Raw genomic sequence first — 19,261 nt, 5'->3', positions numbered from 1 at the left:
TCGGGGTTCCAGCCGTCGGCACCCTGCTCTGCTGGCAGCCACAGTGGTTATCCCCCTGCCTGCCCCACGGGCCCTGGGCAGTGTGGGGTACAGATGGGGGGAGCGCAGGTCCGTACTTAGCAGCGGGGTGCCCACTTGCTCCTCGGGGTCTCACGGTCTCAGAGCAGCGGGGTGGGCAGCTTGGGCGTCTCTGCCCTCCTGCTGGTCCTTGGTGCTGCCCCGCGGAGGCCCCACCCGGCTTTGCCATCCCGGCCCTTCCCTTGCGCTGGGGTTGCCGCCCTGCGGACCCTCATCCGTGACGTTGCTGAGGAAACGCGCTTCGTGCCGTTCACGCCCCTTCTGCGCGCCGAGTGCCGAGCGCCGGGTCGGGGCACCTTCAGACCTTCACGTCTGGGCGGTGTCCCCCGTCCCGGCCGCGTCCCCATCCCTGCTGGCTCGCTCGGGCCCTTGTTTCTCCGTCTCGTCTTGAGTTTTCAGTGGCGCCTGACACCTTTGTCCCGTCTTACATTCCTGTGCAGACCGCTGCTTGTGCTGTTCCGGTTTGAAGACCCTGGATCCTTCCCGCTGGAGGCCCTCAGCCCGAGCTCCCTGCTCGAGTGCGAGCAAACCTCTGTCTTCTTTAAGTTCCAGCCAGTTTTACTTCATATTTCAAAAGTTTGCATTGTTTCGTTTTTCAGAATCAATTATAGTAAGCATTGTTTTTAAGGAGTGATTCGAAAACTAATCTTTCAAGAAATCTGTTTAAATAGTGGATCAATTTGTTTCAAATTTCTGTTCAGACTTGGTAACAGCGTTTCTTTCAAACTTCGCCTCAGGCTATAGCGGGGAGCCCAGCTTGCCCTGCGTGGCCCCGGCCTAGTGTGCTGGAGCTGCCCTCTGCTGGCATTCTGCATGTTGCCTGAGCCCCTGCGGGCCGCCCAAGGTCTCTGTGGGTCCCCTTAGCCATCCGTGGACCACCTTAGCCATCTGCCGGCCACAGCCTATGGCTGCTTCCTTGCTTTAGGTAGCTTTAGGCTATTGGAGCTAAATATAGGGCCTTCAAATCAAGTGCTTTGTTCAACTCTTTGTTTTTTCTTTCAAATCAACAGTTGACATTTGAGAAATGTAGATTTTGATTTTAATCCAAAATTCCTTGGCAAAGTCATGGTCAAAGAAAATGGACAAAGCTTTAATTGGGTTTGGGATCTCAGTGGAGCGGAGGGACAATGCTCGTAGACAGAAAATGATACCAATCCCCGTGTGAAGCCACTTTATATGGAAAACCACCGTGTTAAAGGATGGCGTGTATGGTATTTTGACCTTCTGTTGTAAGGAATCTTGACATATTGAAAAAGTAAACTCGAGGAGCCTGGGTGTGCTCTAACTAGGCGGCAGCCCTGCGCCCACAGCCCCTCTGCCGCAGGCGGAGTCCAGAACCAGCTCAGGACTCCCAGGCAGAGTGACCACCTGTGGTCACACCGGCCTAGGAGGCCTCACCAGCCCCCGCTCCAGGGCCTCCCCGCCTCCCTGCCGGTCCTGGGGGCGCGTGGCCAGGGGCTGCTGGGGTCTCCCATCCTGTGTCCTCCGACGCCCTCCGCGTGTGTGTGGGCAGTTGCTTCCCGCCTCCCTGGGATGGCGGCCCCTGAAGCCACGGCCCCTGAAGCCGCGGCCCCTGAAGCCACGGCCCCGCGCAATGGGGGTGGCCCTGCCCGCGTCCCAGCTCCGCGGTTTCCGGCTCCCAGGCCGGGCTCCCTCGCCGGCAGCCGTGCTTCTAACAGACACTTTTAGGGTACTTTAATATAAGATTAAGTGGCGTTATAATGTCTCACGTGTCAATTATTTGTAAGTAATGAATAACCAGCTCATGCAGAGCTTAGAATTCTAATGGAATAAACTGTTTTTCTTCCTGTAAGAGTAGAAAAACAGGTTTTAAGAGTTTTTATTCTGAATTAATATTCTAGGAACATTAAATTTTTGAGGCTTTACTCAGAGGACATAGATAAAAATAAAATTAATTAGATGCCAGGGATGTCAATGCTAAATGGCATGTGGCTATTTATGACATTCTCCTAGAATTCAGCAGTTGTTAACTTGCAAAGATGTGACAGCTGAATTCAGAAATTGATGTACTGTTAAAGTTGGAAAAAAAAAGAGCATTAAAGCATTTTTTTCAAATGTAAACTGTCAGCGCGATGGCCGCAGAAGCTGTACCTGCTGCCTGAAGTCCCTGCCGCTCGGCCGTGAGCCTCTCGCTGCTGTGGACGCCGCGTTCTATTTTTGTTTCTCTTAAATAGTCCTGGAGGTGGAAGGAAGAGTCGGGAAGAGAGAGAGGGAAGCGGCAGAGGCGGAATTAGGACACGACCTGCGGCGGCGGCCTGCGGAACGACTCCAAGTGTGGGCGCCGGCGTGTCCAGTCCTCCGCCCGCGTCCAGCCCTGTTAGGCCGCGCGCCTCGTCCTGCGGCCGGGGTCCGACTTACTCCGATTCTCACGAAAGCAAAACGTAAGGCACCTGTGTGCTCAGGCGATGTCCCGAGGAAGAAGCGGAGGGCCGCTCTCCGAGATGGAAGCGAAGGCGTGGCCGGCGCTCTTGCCGCACTGGCCCGTGGGTGCCGGAGCGTCCGCCCTCGCGGCCGCAGGCAGGCGCGTCGGCGCGCGGAGGGCTCCGTGCGCCTCCCCAGCAGGAGCCTGCGTGGACTGGCGCCGTGAAATCCGGCAGGTCTGGACCGCGAGCCGCGGCCTCGTGGACCCTCACGACCGTGGCTGTTGCAGGCGCCTGAGTGACACCAGGGAGAGGCCAGGGCCACTGAAGGACAGCCCGGAGGGGGCGTGCCACGCCACAGCCCGCGGGGGGCCGTGCCAGGTCCAGCCCCGAGGCAGAAGGTGGGGGAGGCTCGTGGCTCCGACAGAGCCTCTCTTGGGGCTTCCGCCGGAGAGGCACGCAGCGTGGGGTACAAGTGTAGGACTGGCAGTTTGGATAATCCCATGGGCTTTGGGCTGTTCGGTGGTCTCCGTACCAGGTGCCTGGCACCTGGCCCAGGCTGGTGCAGCGCAGGGGGGATGCTGGCTTGGAGAGCGAGAGCTAGATAAGCGGGGCGCGCTGCTGGCTGGGCCCCCACCTACGAGAACGGGCGGCCTCTCCGCGGGTCTGCAGGACCCCCAGGGGCAGAGCGCCAGGAAAGTGAGATCCCATCAGTGCGGTTCGCCCTGCGATGAGTGGACACACACTGGACAGCGCAGGGCAACGCGGCCTTGGGTCACCGCGCACGCGCACGTGGCGCGGACAGACGCGCAGGCGGCCGGCGGCCGGCAGAGGGCGCCCTCGCGGGCTGCACTGTGCCTCCTGCTGCATTAACTGCTGTGCCTGTGCCGAACGGCTCTTCCCGGACGGCATACCTCTTGGGTTGTGGTTTTAGTGCATTTCCAGCACAAGCAGCATCTCGTTTGACCGAGTCCGGAGGAACCAGCCGTCGGGGAGGTTCTCGGCGGCGGGCATTAAGCCTGTGTGAACCCGCGCGGCTCACGCGCTCGGACGCACCAGGGGCCTATGAGCCTGTCCAGACAGCCGCCCGCCGCGCTTCTCCCCAGGCTTAGCGTGTCAGATTTATCCGATTCATGCCACGAGAGCTAAATATGTAGGGGCATATGCACACTGCAGATTTTTCTTTTGGGGAATATACTCGTTATAAATTCTGCTATGTCTATGTAAAATGTTTTGTCCCTTTTAGGTCAGGGTTCTGATAGAGATGGAGAAATTATAATTTTCTCATTTCAAGGAACCAGGTAGGAAACCTTTGACAGGAAGTCACCACAGCAACTCGGTCTCTGCTGGTGGTGGCCTCCCGCAGGGCTGTTCCTGTGGGGTCAGGGGCTCAGGGAGCACAGCCACACCTGGGAGCCACCTGCCTCTTTGCCACCTCTTCTCACGTCGGAAGTAAACGAGAGACCGGCTCAGCTTCCGGGAGAAACTCAACCCAGATGAGACCTGGGTGCAGAGAGAGGGTGTGACAGTTTACTTTCCAAAAATCCGAGTGCCCCCAGCAGCCAGGGAGATGTCCTTATTTTGCCAGACTTCTTTAAGCATTATTTTCCCAGAATAATTTCATCATAAGGAATCCAAAAAACGAACAGCTTTTCATCCTCTACACTTTTTTTTTTCCTTTAAATCCATGTTTGCCTTGGTCTGGACTACGCTCTAACAGTGTGGAGCTCTTTCTCTTGGATAAGAGAGTTCCAGAAGTTCGGCTCCATTCTCAGGTCGTTTCTTCCTCGGTCCTGTCCCCGTTAGGGGACCCCCGGGGCTGGTCCCAGCAGCTGCATGCTCTGGCCTGGTTAGTCACTGTGCATGCCCACTTCCATGCTCGGGTACTGACTCGCTTTGCCGCATGACGAGGGAACAAATAAAGAAACCCGTGGAAGTCCCCAAATGCAGTTTATAAATACAGTAGGCGACCGTAACAGGGCCAAGGAGATTTTCTCATTTCTCTTTTGAAACAATTGAAGGTTTATGTTTTCCTTTTGCACGATCTCTTATTTGGTTGCTTGATTCCAATCCCCGTGGTTGCTTTCAGGTATACGGTGTACCTGAACTTGACAGATTCCAGCCCCCCACCCCCACCCCTCTGCGAGTGGCAGCCAGCAGGAATGCCCGCGCGGATATGGCTGTTGGTGAGGATTTTGTCCAAGGTGACCTGCAGCATGGAGGCGCATGCGCGCCGCGTCCAACTGCAGAAAGAAGGGGTTGTTGACGTCTCGGTGCTGCTTTCACCAGAATGGGGCGCTCCGGATCCCCAAGGCCGGGCTTTTGGGGCAGAGTGAACGCACAGCAGCCGTAGAGCAGGGAACCCGGCCTTGGCCGCAGAGCCGACGGAGCTCCGCCCGCCCGTGGCTCAGTCTGCGCGCTCACCTCGGAGCCCTCACGTCGTGGACGCGGACGTGCCTGGACCTGGAGTCCCAGGGCCGCGCGCCTGCTCCCCTCCCCGCTCTTCAGGCCATGCTTTCTTCGTCCTGCCCCAAGTCCCTCCTGGAGTCCCTAGGAGCCTGGTTGGGGACCTCGCTCTGCCCCGAGCCTTCCGCCTCCTCCCTGAGGGTGGGCCATTGTCCCTGTCCCTGTCTCTGCAGGTGCGCGGACTGTCAGGGTTTTTGGAGAGGTCTGCAGGGTCCCAGAACCGGCCTGTCGGGGCTCCGGCACCATGGAGTGTCACTGTCACCCCTGAGCCCAGGTCACAACCTCAGAAGCTGTAAGAGAGGACTTCTCTGTTTCTTGAAGGGGTCCACCCAGACTCGGGCAGCCTTTGCTGGAAGCTTCTCCCCCAGCCCCAACCCAAGGCCACGCTGCCCCATTGAGTTGGTAAGCACAGAGACGTAGGGCCCTGAAGTCTAAAATACTTATTATATGGCCTGTCATTCAAAGGATTAAAAATAAAACAGGTAACCGAATTTAAGGTATACAAAATTTGAATGTATTTCTGTTAAAAAAGTGAATTTAAGTAAACAACAAAGCAAAACATTATACTAATTTTCATGTTTTTGGAAACTGCTATTCAAAATAATTTATTAAAATTAAGTTATACAAATTAGTTACTATCAAATGTTTACATCAAAATTATCTAGAGGAAACCGAGTTTTTAATTTAACTCTTTGAATGTTTCGTGAAATCATATTAGTAATGTTGTCAAAAGTCAGTCAGGCCCCTGGCGACGGTGGCGTCTGACCGCCGCCCAGACGCCCGCGCGTCTCGCACGCAGTGTGTCCGCTCGGCGCGCACAAGTCCCAGCGCAGCGGGACGCGCTGGCCGCGGCGCCTGCGCGGTGCTGGGACCCCGCGTTCCCCCGGGCGCCCGTGGAACTGCGAGCGAGGGACTCTGCTCCACCCGCAGCGCCTGCTTGGAGCAGAGACTTACCTAGGTGCTTCTTCTGCCCACCTCCCCCCGTAACCTGACCCCTGCCAGGGCGACGCGGCCCCCGGGGCTTTCGGGTGCCGCAGCCTTTTCTCCAAGGACAGGGCCCAGACGGTGGGAGGGTGTCTCCCGGGGCCTGGACAGCGTCGCTCTGGCCTAGAGCACGTTGTGGGCTGTGGCGCTCAGTGCTGAGCCCGGGCGACAGGCACGTGTACGGGGCGCGCACGCGAGGTGGCCAGGTCTGCGGCACCCCGGGAGCCGAGCGCGCAGTGGGGGGCAGGCTGTGCCCCTGCCGTGCAGCAGGGAGCCCACGGGGGGACCGGGGATGAGCACGGAGGGGCGCAGAGTGGCGCGGCAGGTCGCTGCTGCCCCGGAGTGACACCTGCGCGCAGTTGCTTCGGGAACTGTGTCCGCCGTAAGGAGGGCAGAGGGCGTTCACTCAGGACTTTGCTTGCGGTGGAGGCTCCTGTTTCCCCGGGCGCGTCTTTCGTCCTCCCTACTGTCGGGGTCGAGCCTGTGACGGCACTGAAGGGTTAACTGTCACACGTCACTTCTGGGCGGTGTGCTGGAAGTCCCCGTGGAGCTGGATCGCCCTAATTCGCCGCGTGATGAATGGGCCTGGCAGAGGAGGGGCGTGTCGGCAGGGGGCTAGCCATTGTTGCCGCGCCGCCAAAGCGACTGGCGGTGAGAGGGGCACAGAATGAGATCGCGGCCGGCTGCATGGCCTCACTTGGCACTGGGGCTGTGGCCATGGGGCCCCTCTTCAGCGTCCTGGGGCGTCGGTATAGAAGGAGGCGCAGGAAGCGCTCGGAGAGGAGAGGTGAGTCCTTTAAGTTCACCCCGCAGTGTAAAGTGTGCACTTCAAATGCCACGCAGGAATGTCTTCTGGGGTGCACCACTCGGGAGTTCACCTTGCCGGGGCCAGGCACTCCGTGTTTTCTGTGACGGCGCCTCTCTTTTCTGTTGGCATTTTATAGAATTTTAGATGGGAGCTGATCTAGAAGGTGGATTTAAAAACATGTCTGTAGACATGTGTGGGAATCATTTTAGCTTCAAAGTTTAAAGTACATTTTATAAAGCTGTTCATGAAACCTTAGCAGTTTGTAGTTTTGAGTATTAAGAGCTTCTCCAGAGACAGAGGGTTGGTGACGGTCCCCCCGCAGCCAGGCCCCGTTGCAGCTTGTCTGACATTAAAAGTGCTCTTCCTGCGGGAGAAAGGCTGGCCTTGCTAAAGTACCTTCCTTTCAGAAACACGGAGAGCAAATTCCTTGCATTCAAAACTCCGGGTAATCTCAGTCTTTAGTTCAGCTTGACGTTTTAAGGCATTAAAATTTATATATTTTTTCTTACCACCAGATTGAAAAGTTCTCTGTGATTATAGCAGTTATACAGTGCCGGCTTTGGGGCTGAATTGTTGGTGTAAAAGGGTGCAGAGTTCGCTGTCTTCACTTAACACGCATGAACCAGCAGACAGTGTCTCAGGTGGAGATGCTTCTGGGGGGGGGGCCGGCCGGTGTGCGGCCAGCCTCTGTTCCTGGGTGTCACCTCGTCACCCACCAGCAGCTAGGACCACACACAGCCTGCCATCACGACACCACCTGCGGGGTGTTCTGTGGCAGGGGACGGCCATCCGTCAGGAAGTGCAGTGAGCCACAGTGTTTAATGTGGTTTCGTAAAAGGAAGAAGAAATCACGTTTGGAGCCAGCAATCTCAGGAAAATAGCATGTTGCTAAACATGACAAGCGGCCGTGCCCGGCGGGACCGTGTCTGGGGCGCTGAGGCACCACGCCCGCCGTGTCGGGGACCGTGGGTGCCGGAGGCCCAGCCGCCGGGGGCTCGGCGCCGCTCTCTGCTTCCCTCGCTGGTTTCAGAGCTGGCGTGTTTCGATGCCTCCGCTGAGCATTTGAAAGCAGGGCGTTTTTAAAAGCAACACAAAAGTAAGACAAAGGCGAAAGCAAAATGGGGAGAAGTTTTTGTCTAACACCCCCGCGTAGAGCCGCGCGGTTCCCCACGGCCCCTCCTCACTGAGCGCCAGAGCTGGGGAAGGACTGACCCGTGCAAGAGCAGTTCTGCCGTCGTCCTCGGGGAACGTGCCGTGATCCCGGGGGTTTAAACCAGCCCCACTGTGTGCAGGCGCAGGTGTCTTCACGTGCGCCAGAATCGCACCCTTCCATAGAGGAACCCTCCTCGAGTACATAGCAATTTTGGAGCAAAATCTTGAGAAACTCAGAGTATTACAAGATGTCGCAGTTAAGCCCAGGTGATAAATGTCGTATTCACTAGACGTTTCTGTGTTTATGTGAATATCATTAAACAGGATCACATCGTACATTAGTACTTGTTCTTATCTGCAATGTGCACTATATTTGAAACTACTAAAAGTGCCTTTAAAAATTTTTTTTTTAATCAGCCGTCCTGTTTATACCAACTGGACCAAATTTTACAAGACGTGAGATGTAGGTTGTTAGTGTTGTGGCACTCTGAGGTGCTCTGGGCCACGTGTATGGAGTTTTCCCTGAGACCTCGTCGTCTGCTGAGGACAGTGCAGCCGCAGGCTCCTTCTGGGCTTCCGTGGCAACACGGTCTCCTCGCTACCCCCGAGGCCGCCCCCTTCCGCAGGGTAGCTGGGCACGAGGCACAGATGGATTTGCTTAGTCATCGGAAAATTTTGGTTAGACGAGAATAATGTGTAATGAAACTATAGCCCTGGGCGTCCGCCGAGCAGATCCTACCAGCCCGAGACCCGAGGCGGGCCTGGAGCCCAGGTCACACTGCCGGGGACAGTGAGACCCCCCATGCCTGCCTTCCCTGCACCACACTGCCTGCTGGCTCCTGCCCCTTCCCACCCCGGCACTGCTGCGGAGTAAAGGAGCCGTGGGGGGCGGGGGGGACACAGAGCCGCCCCGCGTGCTGTATGACTGAGGTCCTGTATTTCCAGACCAAGGGCTCTCTCGTCCAGGACTCCGTCCCAAGTCGACAAGGCCCTTACCTGTGCGCGGTCACTCTGCTCACCGTGAGAAGACCCCCATGACGTGGGCGGCAGCTCTGAGCCCGCTGCAGTGTGAGGCTGGGGTCTCCTGTGTTTCCAGGATGGGGACGTGAACGGGTGAGGGGGCCTTTTGTAGAAATGGGGACCCAGGCCCGTGGCGGTGCGCTGCCCCGAGGGCTGCTGGGGCCGGCCGCCGAAGCGTTTGCCCTGTCCCCTCTTCCTGGCCGTGGGGGAGCAGGCGGCCGTCAGGCCCGCCTCCGGTCCTGGTTCCTGCCCTGGCTTCCCCGCGCTGAGGGCGTCCCTCTCCGTGAGGTGCAGGGCGTGGCTCCCGCTGCGGGTGTAGGGGGGATGGCATTTATCCATCCCCCCGACTCCCCATCCCCTCATCCCCCATCCCCCAGTCACTCGTCCACGCACCTGTCCACGCCTGTACCCAGCCATTCATCATCTGTCCATCCACCAACCCATCTGTCTACCCATTCACCCAGGAACTTGGCCACTCATCCATCCACGCATTCATCCGTCCATCCACCCACCCACCCACGTACGCAGCCACCCACCCATCACCCATCACCCGTGCGTCTACCCGTTTGTCCGAGTACCCATTAGGGCTTTCCGTGTGGCGGCACCAGGGAGGCGGGATGCACAGGACCGGCGTGCGGGCGGCGGGAAGGCAGCAGCAGGGGGACCGCCCCAGCTGTCAGACCTGGGACGTGCTCTGGAATGGGCCCCCCCCCCCAGGTAGCGTCTGGTGGACGCGAAGGTGGAGTTGCAGGGCGTGTTGCTTCCGCCCTGTGCGTAGCGGGGGAAGGGGTGGCCCCAGCCTCTGGCAGGGCCGGAGGTCGCGTGTGCGCTGGAGGAGGGCCGCCCGTGAGGGAGGAAGCACGTCCACCAGTGTTTCCTCTCCCATGGGCGACTGGGCGGCACTGCAGCTTTGCTGCTCTGGACCGGGCTCCGGTCTGGTCGCGTTCTGAACACTGCTGTCGCTCAGGCAGCCGTGCCGAGGGCGTGTGCACACGCATGGGTGTGCCGATCACACTTTACGAACATTCTCAGTAGCTCAGTTTTATCTACTTAAGTAGGTGTAGTTAACGATTAGGTGTGTGCAGAAGATTCTAGCTTTTATGTGTCTGGAACTCTACTAAAAATCTGGATGTGATTGGCTGATGACCCTGGCGCCATCGTAAGAGAGACTGGTTTATACTTGGCTGTCTCTGTGGTCAGGTGTTGCCGGATGACCTCTACCAGGTACACCCATGGGTGCACCTGGAGGTTAAGGCCTGAGAACAAGTTGAAACGTGACTTTGAACATTCTTTTCTTTCAGAATCACATTAATTCTCCTGAGATTATAGATCACCAAGGTTTCTAGTGTCCGCAGCGGGACCTGCACGGCGTGGGGGCGGGGCGGGCCTGCGTCTCTCCGGCGAGGGGGCGGGGCGGCCCGCGTCTCTCCCCCGCGCACGGTCGGTCGTCCAGCGTCGTGGTCACTGTCAGTGTTTTCTGTGTCACCCAGCCTGGAGTTCTGACTGACCACGAACAGCCACACGTGACTAGGGACATTGAGAGGTGTGCACGTGCGGCCCTGGCCCTCCTGTAGCCACGGCGACGGCGATGCCCAGGAGCGCTTGCTGCAAGTGCCACACCCCGCCCCGCCCCCACAGACCAGCAGAGCCACCGACCCCCAAGACGTGAGTGTGGCCGATGACAGCGGGGCTCCGTGCCCTTGGGCGCCCTGCCTGAAGCCCCCACTCACTGCTCCCGTGGTTCAGAGGTTTTTCCAAGTATTCAGACCCGTTCGTTTTTCCACACAAACCTTAGCATCGGCGTGTCCAGTCCTGTTAGAAAAACACAAGTTGCAATCGTAGCGGGGACCGAGGGAAACGTCCATCCCAGGCCTCGGACGCTGGGCCTGCTGGCCCCCCTGCGCTTGGCCGCCCCGGGCGGAGCCCACGTCCTGCTTTGGGCATCCTGAATGTCACTGCCGAAGAAAGCTTTCCTTTAACTGCCGTCCCCGGAGTCGCTCCCTGTGGCCTTTTCACGGGGTTTTAATCTCCCGTCTTTGCAGCCCGGCCGTGCGGGGCGCCTTTCAGGGAGAAGGGCAGTGGCCGTGGCGGGGCTGGCGCGCGTGCGCACCGCCGCTCGGCTTTGTTCTGGGACCTCGGTGCCCGCCGGGCTGGCATTTGTGGACCGTGCCAGCGGCTTCCACTGCTGGCCTCCCCCGCGGACGCTGAGCCCGCCCCGTGCCCCGCCGGGTGGTGTCCACTGCGAGACATGCCGCGTCCTTCCCTCCGGACTTTCACGTGTGGGAGCGGGGACCAGGCGCAGCGCACACTGCGGGAGGCGGGGGCGGGGACCAGGTGCGCCGCGCACGTCAGGGGCGGGGGCGGGGACCAGATGCGCCGCGCACGTCGGGCGCCCCCGCGCCTCACGCCTGCCGTCAGCGGCCCTGCAGACACGTCCCTCGTGCGGCCCTGCAGGGGCCTCCCAAGCACAGCGTCGCCGGCGAAGCGCGTCCGCTGCGCGCCTTCTGCTTGCTGCTTCATCAGGGTCTTGGTCAGAGAGACCGCCGAGTCGCACGCAGCTGTCAGAAACCCCACCAGGAGAAGCGCGTCCCCTGTACGCGCTTCCTGCCGCAGACGGGACGCCGGCCCCGGTCCAGGCAGGGTCCGGGGCGCTCCACCGCCCCAGGTGGCTCCCGCCGACCTAGTCCCCGTCCGTACGGCCCCCGGCCCGGGTCGCTGCGGGCACTGGCAGTTTGTCCCTTTTATTGCCACGCCTTGTTCGTGGCATGGGGGCCACCGCCGGTCTCACCGCCCAGCGCCGGACGGGCAGCTGGGGTCCCGCCGGCTGCGCGTGAAGCGGCCGAGAGCATCTTGCCTCCGCGTGACCGTGCGTCTGCGTTTCTCTGGGACAAACGCCAGGTTTGGTTTTTCAAAAGCCGCGGGACCCTTTCTCTGGGGGCCACCCTGCGTCCTCGCCAGCCCCGGCTCCATTTCGGCCGTCTCCTGGGCGTGCTGCGGCGCCCACGCGGGGCCCACGCGGCGCGAAGTCGCACGTCCCGCAGCCGGCGCTGTGCTTTGCACACAGATTCTCAGAAAACACATCCAGGAGTAACTAACGAACACGGAACAGCGGTGCTCTTAAAACTGCCCGGAGCACCGTCCTGAGTAAAAGGTTCTGAACATTTCTCTTTTAGCTTTTAGCAACATTTTTGCCAGATAGACAGTTAGATTCGACATTATTAAACGACTGTCACAGAACTGTATTTTAGACACATGACCCATGAGAGACATTTGTACGATGTGCATGCTTGAGCACATTTTAGTCACTGTTTTCTTAATGTACTGAACTTGCCTTCAGGTGATTTATAATGTAAGTTTCACATGCGTGCAAAGCAACGCAGCTACAAAGTGTGCGAGTCTTCTTTGTCCTCAGTCGCAATCGGAAGGATGCTTTCCTTACAGACCGCGTGTTAGGACGAGCTTTGCTAAGGGCAGCCACTCGAGGAAGAGGAAGCTCTTACATTTGTCCACCATTAGATAACTGGAGTGACTGTTCTTTGAGGATTTCCTGTGGCTTCTACCGCCAACAAAACAACGAGTTCCTGATGGTTGAGAAATTAGATCAGGTTCAAAAGTGCCCTGCTCTGCACTTCATCCACGTGACATGCTACTCGCTGGCACCTGAGATGCCGTGGGCCCTTCTTCCCCTGTGCATAGCCCGGGGCAAAGATCTGGCGGCCACCGGCCTGGTTCTGCCCTGAGGCCTGAGGCCCTGGTCTTCGGCCCTCCCATGGGAGGGGTCTCGCTCAGGCACACCCTCACCTTTCTCCTGGGGGGTGCTCTCCCTGGCCCCCTCCGTCGTGCCTCCCCACAGCAGAGCCCTCAGGCCAGGTGGAGACAGGTGTGGGGGCGGCGGGGGCATCGGTGCCCAGTCCTGGCCTCCGCGCTGTCCCCGGTCTGTGGTGACCTCGTCGTGGCTCCCAGGCAGGCCCGCCCGCATCACCGCACGCCAGGCCCACTGAGCATTCTCTCCTTGCTCTTTCAGACGGAAGCCGCCTGAGCCGGTCCAGGAGCCCCCAGCAGCGCTCTGCCGCGGACCCAGACGATGAAGAGAACATGAGTAAGGCCCAGGCCTGCCGCGCGGCGCCAAGCGCCTCCCCGGGCCCTATGTCTCTGCGAGCCGTTCCGGGGACCGGTGGGGGCAGCGGGCTTCCGCCGATGGGGGCTGATCGCAGTGGCCCGTTTTAGGTTTGCGATCCATTCCCTGTTGACCGCGGGCATCTTCCTTGAAGCCACGTGTCCAGAGTCATCACTCTCGGCTGTTTTCCTGGGTGACACACGTGTCCCTGGAGCACATGCCACAGAGCTGCACGCCTCCTGGTCAGTCGCAGCCTGGTTCTCACGATGCTGCCAGGCTGTGCACATCTGAGATGACATGTGAGATGCAGTGAACCATCTGGCCCCCTAGGGTGACGCTTCACACGTCATCCGGTCACACACAGCGATCCCCCCTGGAGTTCTAGACACGGGCTCACACGGGTCTGTGGCCTTGAGTTTCCAGACTTTGCTGAGCCTTAGGACTGGTGTGGCCTGCAGCTCGCCTTGGGGCCCTTCTCCCCACACCGTCCTCTCTGTGGGGAGGGGCGGAGGGGACGGGGAGGTCCAGGCCGTGCCAGCCTGTCCTCGCCACGCCGTCCCCCACCGAGGGTCCAGCAAACATGCCTCTCTCTCCCGAGTCACCTTTGGTCCCAGATTGTGAGGTTCAGACGCTCCCACGGTGCGGGGAGCTATCAGCAGAATCGCCCTGAGATGTCCTTTCTGACCCGTGTACGTAGGTACACGCCTGCTCGCCCGTTCTTGGTCGCGGCCGAGGAAGGGCACGCAGGTCTCAGTGACGGGTGGCACCTCATCGGGGCAGTCGCTGATGCCTGGAGCACAGTCCAGGCCGATGCCCTGTGACATCGCCCAGGACCGGCCAGCGGAGGCCTCGGGGCTGGCCGGTCTGCACGGGCACCACCGGCTCGCCGGCGGGCGCTGTCGCAGGCGGGGCCAGCGGGCGTTCTGTCCGCCGAGGTCGGGCCCCGCGTGCCGCGTCGGGAGCGCGTGGCAGTCACGTCCCCGCTGCGGGCGGACGTGCCCCCCGGCTGCTCCGGGCTGCGGTCCTCCGGTGGGCGTGCCCGTGAGGTCCCCGTGGGGCCGGCCGTTCGCTCTCGCTGGTCAGTGCCGCTCGCCGCCCCTGTGAGCAGTGCGCGCGGCTGTGCCCAGGCTCCTTCCTGTCAGGACTGTGGCCCGCCGTCCACGGCGATCACCTGGTTTGGGTGGAAACCTCGCAGCATAGATCATGACGGTCCCCAAACGGGTCCTGCGGAAACTCAGATCAGGAATGCCGAGTGCTCGTGCAGGGAGACGAGCTGCCGGTCTGAGCGCCGGCACCGCGGTGGCAGCTCTGTTTTCTGTTGCTTTGAAAGCGACAGGAACGGCCCTGTGACTAACGTCCGCAGTCCTGAAATAGAGCGGTGTGGCGTGGAAGGCGTGGAAGGCGGAGCCTTGGTCCAGAAGAGGCGCGGCCGAGGGCGCGTCTCCCCGTCGTAACGTCTCCCTTTTCTTTCCCCAGTAGCGCTTTTACTAAGACGGACGTGCGCGGCGCCCCTGCCACAGCCGCGACCTTAGGATGTGTGCGGACTGCGCTGTCGAAGGGCCGTTGTTCTTACCTCCTCGAGACTGCTGACCCTGCCCTGACCGTTCTTGTTTCTTAAAGGGAAGCGTCCGGCCACGGCGGAGCCGCGGGCCCCGGCGGCGTGGCGGGCGGCGTGGCTGCCAGCGGGCCGGCTCCGCGGCGCAGCCCGGGGGGCCGTCTGCGGGGGCCTCGCTGCGGCCCCTCCGCCCTGCCCCACGCTGCCCTGCGAGCCTTCCGCTTCCCCTGAGCTCCCGAAGGAGTAACCTATCGAGCTTTTGCTGGAGGATGTTATAAATGGAAATTTAGGGTCTATTCCGTCAGCTTTGTCAACTGGGAGAAGTGGTGTGTGTGTCAGGACTGGGGGGGCGCTGTGGCAGAGAGCCCGTCACCCGCCTCGCGGAGGACGGGACGGTTCCCGCGGGCTGTTCAAACGGGAGCTTCCCCCATGGCCTTGGCGGCCCACGTCCCGTCCCGTGGGCCCTCCCGTGGGCCCTCCCGTGGGGAGGGCCGACTGGCATGTCAGGTCCTTCAGCTCGCATGGCAGGGAGGGTCTGCCTTTATGTCAGAAAGCAGACACACACCCAGGCCACCTGGAACTCGCTTCACAGCCATTAGAACGTCTTGATCCCTTCAGGGACTGTGGATTTGCGGGCGCTGGTGTAGGCCCTTAGTCACGTCGGCAGCCTCGTGATGCCCTGGCTTCATGCTCCAGCCAGCCCCTGGGGACAGGGCAGGAAAACAAGGGGTCACAGCTCGTTTTTTAAAAAAAGCTTACAATAGCAGAGAGAGTAAGCGCTTTTTTATTCCCGTTTTTAAAAGTAAAATCATAATTTGCCATGAACTTTTAGAGTTCTAAAATTGTTTTTATTAACTGCAAACATAAACTACCTTTAAAAAGTAGGATAACCAACTTATTTGGCAAATCCGTCAAATAAAATCCATCGACGAAAGACAAAATTGCCAGCTTTAGCTAGGAAGTTGTAGCCTGCCTGCAACTTCATTCTTACAGCTTGTTCTTATATGTTATTTTCTATCATGAAATGTATCAAGGATTCAGAAGTAAATCGAACACTAGTAATAAAGCCGTCTCCTTCAGAAGTAAAACCCGAAAGGCCAGAACACTTTGCGTAGCTCGAGGCAGGTTTCTGAGACTGACTCATGAGCCAAAACTAGCACGGCACATGTCGAGTGAATATTTTAGGCCCGAGGAGCTACTCAGCCTGTGAACGCCCATTTTTAAAGGGAGGTGCTGCCGGTCCACGCCCAGCGGGAGCGGGGGACACTGGCAGGGGGCGCAGCCCGGATCCCGGACTTGCTGAGCGAGGCCCGTGGGGCCAGCTCATGCCCCGCAGCTCCGTGAGCCTGAGCAGTGTCTAGCTGCCTCAGGAGGCTCAGAACCCAGCTCCCCGAGCGAGGGCAGTGGGCAGCCCCAGAGGCGGGAGGAGCCAGCCCCTAGCAGAGCTCAGGCCAGTCCTCGTGGCTGGCGTGTGGGCGTGAACCGTGAACACACATCACTTGACCAGTTACAAAGAGGTAAAGGAATCCATAAATTTTGCATTTACAAGATCCTGCAACGAAGGCGTTGTAAGTTGCTCTCTCTGGGCACCGCAGGTTCAAGCAGCACAGATGCTCAGGAAAACGGCGGCGGGGACCGCGTGCCCCCCGGGGACGGCGGCCCGCCAGGGCCGGCCGAGGGCTGCCCGGTCTCCAGCGGGGCCAGCGGCGGTGCCGGCAGGAAGCGGGCCCTGGACGAGGGCAGCAACGGCCACGCCAAGTTCCGGCTGAAGAAGCGGCGGCGGGCGCCGGGGCCCGCCCTGCCCAAGAACGCGCTCATGCAGCTGAACGAGATCCGGCCCGGGCTGCAGTACGCGCTGCTGTCCCAGACGGGGCCCGTGCACGCCCCGCTCTTCGTGGTGGCCGTGGAGGTGAACGGCCAGGCCTTCGAGGGTGCGGGCCCCACCAAGAAGAAGGCCAAGCTGCACGCCGCCGAGAAGGCCCTGCGCTCCTTCGTGCAGTTCCCCAACGCCTCCGAGGCGCACCTGGCCATGGGCCGTGGCCTGCCGGCCAACACGGACTTCACGTCGGACCAGGCCGACTTCCCCGACGCGCTCTTCAACGGCTTCGAGACCCCGGACCGGGCGGAGGCGCCCTTCTGCGTGGGTTCCAACGGCGACGACTCCTTCAGCTCCAGCGGGGACCTCAGCCTGTCGGCGTCGCCAGTGCCCGCCAGCCTGGTCCAGCCTCCGCTCCCCGTGCCAACGCCGTTCCCGCCCCCCAGCGGGAAGAACCCCGTGATGATCCTGAACGAGCTGCGCCCCGGCCTGAAGTACGACTTCCTCTCGGAGAGTGGGGAGAGCCACGCCAAGAACTTCGTCATGTCCGTGGTCGTGGACGGCCAGTTCTTCGAAGGCTCGGGGAGGAACAAGAAGCTCGCCAAGGCCCGGGCCGCGCAGTCCGCCCTGGCCGCCGTTTTCAACCTGCACCTGGACCAGACGCCGTCGCGCCAGCCCATCCCCAGCGAGGGCCTCCAGCTGCACCTGCCCCAGGTGAGGAAAGTTCGGTCGTGCCTTCGTCGTGTTTGTACACAGGACTAGGTGCCACTGTCGCTGTTGACTTTCCAACTCATGTCACTGTGCCCCGGCCAGAAATAGTTACCAGTAAGTCCGGCTGCCGGGCGGCCTTTCCTGGATCGCACCGGCCCTGTGGTCACTGGGGAGCCGGCCCCAGGCCGTCGCGGTGCAGGGCAGGGGCACCTGAATGGTGCTGTCAGCCCTGCCCATGCTGAGCCTCGCTCTGGAAGATGGCCACAGTTCCCGCGCAGCTGCCCTTGGGGGCCCCAGCCCGTAGCAGCGGCCTGCGGGAGGATGGGTCCAGGTCACTAGAGAGTGGCCAGCCAGCAGCCAGAGCCCAGTCAGGGTCAGGGGTTGAGCCTCGGGCTGCAGCAGGGCTGGAGAGCGGGCCCGCAGCAGTAGGCGCCACACGTGGGGGGCCCAGGGCAAGTTCCGGGGCCCGCCGGGTGCCACAGTCTCTCTGTGCCTGGGACCCCAGGCGGGGCCGGTGCAGGGCTCCCCTGCCCGGCCCGAGGCAGCAGCACGCGTAGGCCTGGTCTTGGGCCCCCAAGGTCAGGGTGAAGACAAGGAAGGGTTCGGGGCACCCTCACCCCAGCCTCTCTGAGAGAGGCCGCGCGAAGGGGACGTGGCCGGGAGCCGGCACCTCCCAAGCCCGCGGTTCTGCTCGTTGCTTCTCTCCTCGGAAGTCCCAGATTCCCTGCTCTGCAAGAACCGGTTTTCTGGAGATGATCGATCCTCCCTTGTCAGAATGTCGTTCAGTGTGCAGATGAAACATCCCGGCCTGATGGGAAAAGAGGACTCAGAGTTGGTAGGTAGGAGGCTTGAGTCTCGGAGAAGGATCCAGGAGTGTCACCGCTGCCCTTTGGCCTTTGAACCAACCAGAGTGGCCTCTGCGCAGTTGTCTTCTGAGATGACCAATCAATCTTAGTTTTAAAATCGGGAAGTTTGCTTTGCTTAAAGCAACTTAATACAGAGTCAGGACACAGTAACCCACTCCAAGTAACCTTCTGATTCTTCATGAACCAAATAATTGTCTCTCGCGTTGGCCTCTTGTTAGCACTCATTGGAGCCGTTAGTCCAGTACAGCTTTACAGCTCGGTGGCACTAGTGCCCAAGTACGTTTTCATTTTCAGATCTACTGTTTCTTAAAGTATTTCAGCCTTAGTTCAAAGTAGCGTCTGACGTGACCTGCCATCCCTGGACGTCGGCAGGGTCGGGGGTCAGAGAACTGAAGTCATGTTGAGCATGGGCATCGCAGGTGCCGGGTGTCACAGCAGAGAAGGTGGCGCCACAGACGGGAGGCGGAGGGTGGGCCGCGCGTGCGCGTGCGCACGGGCAGCCCACGTGCCGCGGCAGCCACTGGGGCGCCAGCATGGAGCGGGACCAGAGCCGCGGCGGGGGGGGGGGGGGGGGCTGGGCGGGGCCCTGGGCGGGGCCTGTGCGGCCTGACTGGGGAGGGGCGTCTGCGGGATCCTGCAGGGCGGGGCGCTGTGGGCGGGGCCACCCGCAGCCTTGCGGCCGGAAGCAGCAGTATCTGGGCGTCTGTGGCTCCGCAGTCTCTCCCAGACCCAGGGCTCAGGGTGTGCCCTGCTCACCTGGAGGACTCGGGCGGCCCGCCTCTGGCTCGGGCACGCCCTCCCCTGAGATCCCCAGTGTCCCCGAGCCTGGGTGTCAGTCCTCACTGTCCCCCAAGAGCGACCTGCGCAGGACGCGGGCCAGCACCCCTGTCACGTGTCTGTGCCTTCGTGGTGGCAGCAGGGGCTGTGAAGCCCGGTGATGCGGCCGGCACAGGGCCCTTGGCCAGCCGCGAGGGCCACAGCAGCCCCGTCCAGCCCCGCGCCCCTCGCCCGGAGTCCGGGCAGGCACCGAGCCGCGGGCCCGCGGGAGGGTGGGTTGGCTTCCTGGAGCTTGTCCCTTGGCGACTGCACGCGCCCCACGCTTAGTGGGCCAGGCCGCTCGTTCCCCGGGGAGCGGGAGGCTGCAGCCGCGTGAGGGGGTGGCAGGGGCCCCGTGCACAGATGCCGCCCTCACACTAGTGCGTGTCCCCAGACCCGCCCGCCTCCGGCCCAATGTCGCCGGGCTCCGGTGGCTCCTGCTTCTCTCTCAACGTGGAGAGACGCCCAGCCTCACACGAGAGACACCTTTG

At 60.7% G+C, this 19,261-nt stretch overlaps 1 protein-coding gene across 8 annotated transcripts in view; it reads left to right on the top strand.

Annotated features, from left to right (window-relative positions):
- Positions 1-19,261, top strand: part of ADARB1 (adenosine deaminase RNA specific B1) — a 70,650-nt gene that overhangs the window by 38,402 nt on the left and 12,987 nt on the right. For 6 of the 8 annotated variants that reach the window (XM_036238101.1, XM_036238099.1, XM_036238100.1 and 3 more), the window contains 2 exons: positions 12,914-12,988; positions 16,157-17,091. In XM_036238101.1, the coding sequence (XP_036093994.1) occupies positions 12,985-12,988; positions 16,157-17,091 (939 nt within the window). In that variant the 5' untranslated portion in view covers positions 12,914-12,984. Of the gene's footprint in view, positions 1-6,257; positions 6,697-12,913; positions 12,989-16,156; positions 17,092-19,261 lie in introns of those variants that run through there. The other 2 variants (XM_016143535.2, XM_036238098.1) reach the window with 1 other exon arrangement.

The sequence above is a fragment of the Rousettus aegyptiacus genome, unplaced genomic scaffold (genome assembly GCF_014176215.1).
Source record: "Rousettus aegyptiacus isolate mRouAeg1 unplaced genomic scaffold, mRouAeg1.p scaffold_m13_p_20, whole genome shotgun sequence".
Taxonomy (NCBI): Eukaryota; Metazoa; Chordata; class Mammalia; order Chiroptera; family Pteropodidae; genus Rousettus; species Rousettus aegyptiacus.
Note: the sequence above shows the minus strand (reverse complement) of the source record. Positions and strands in the feature narration are given on the sequence as shown.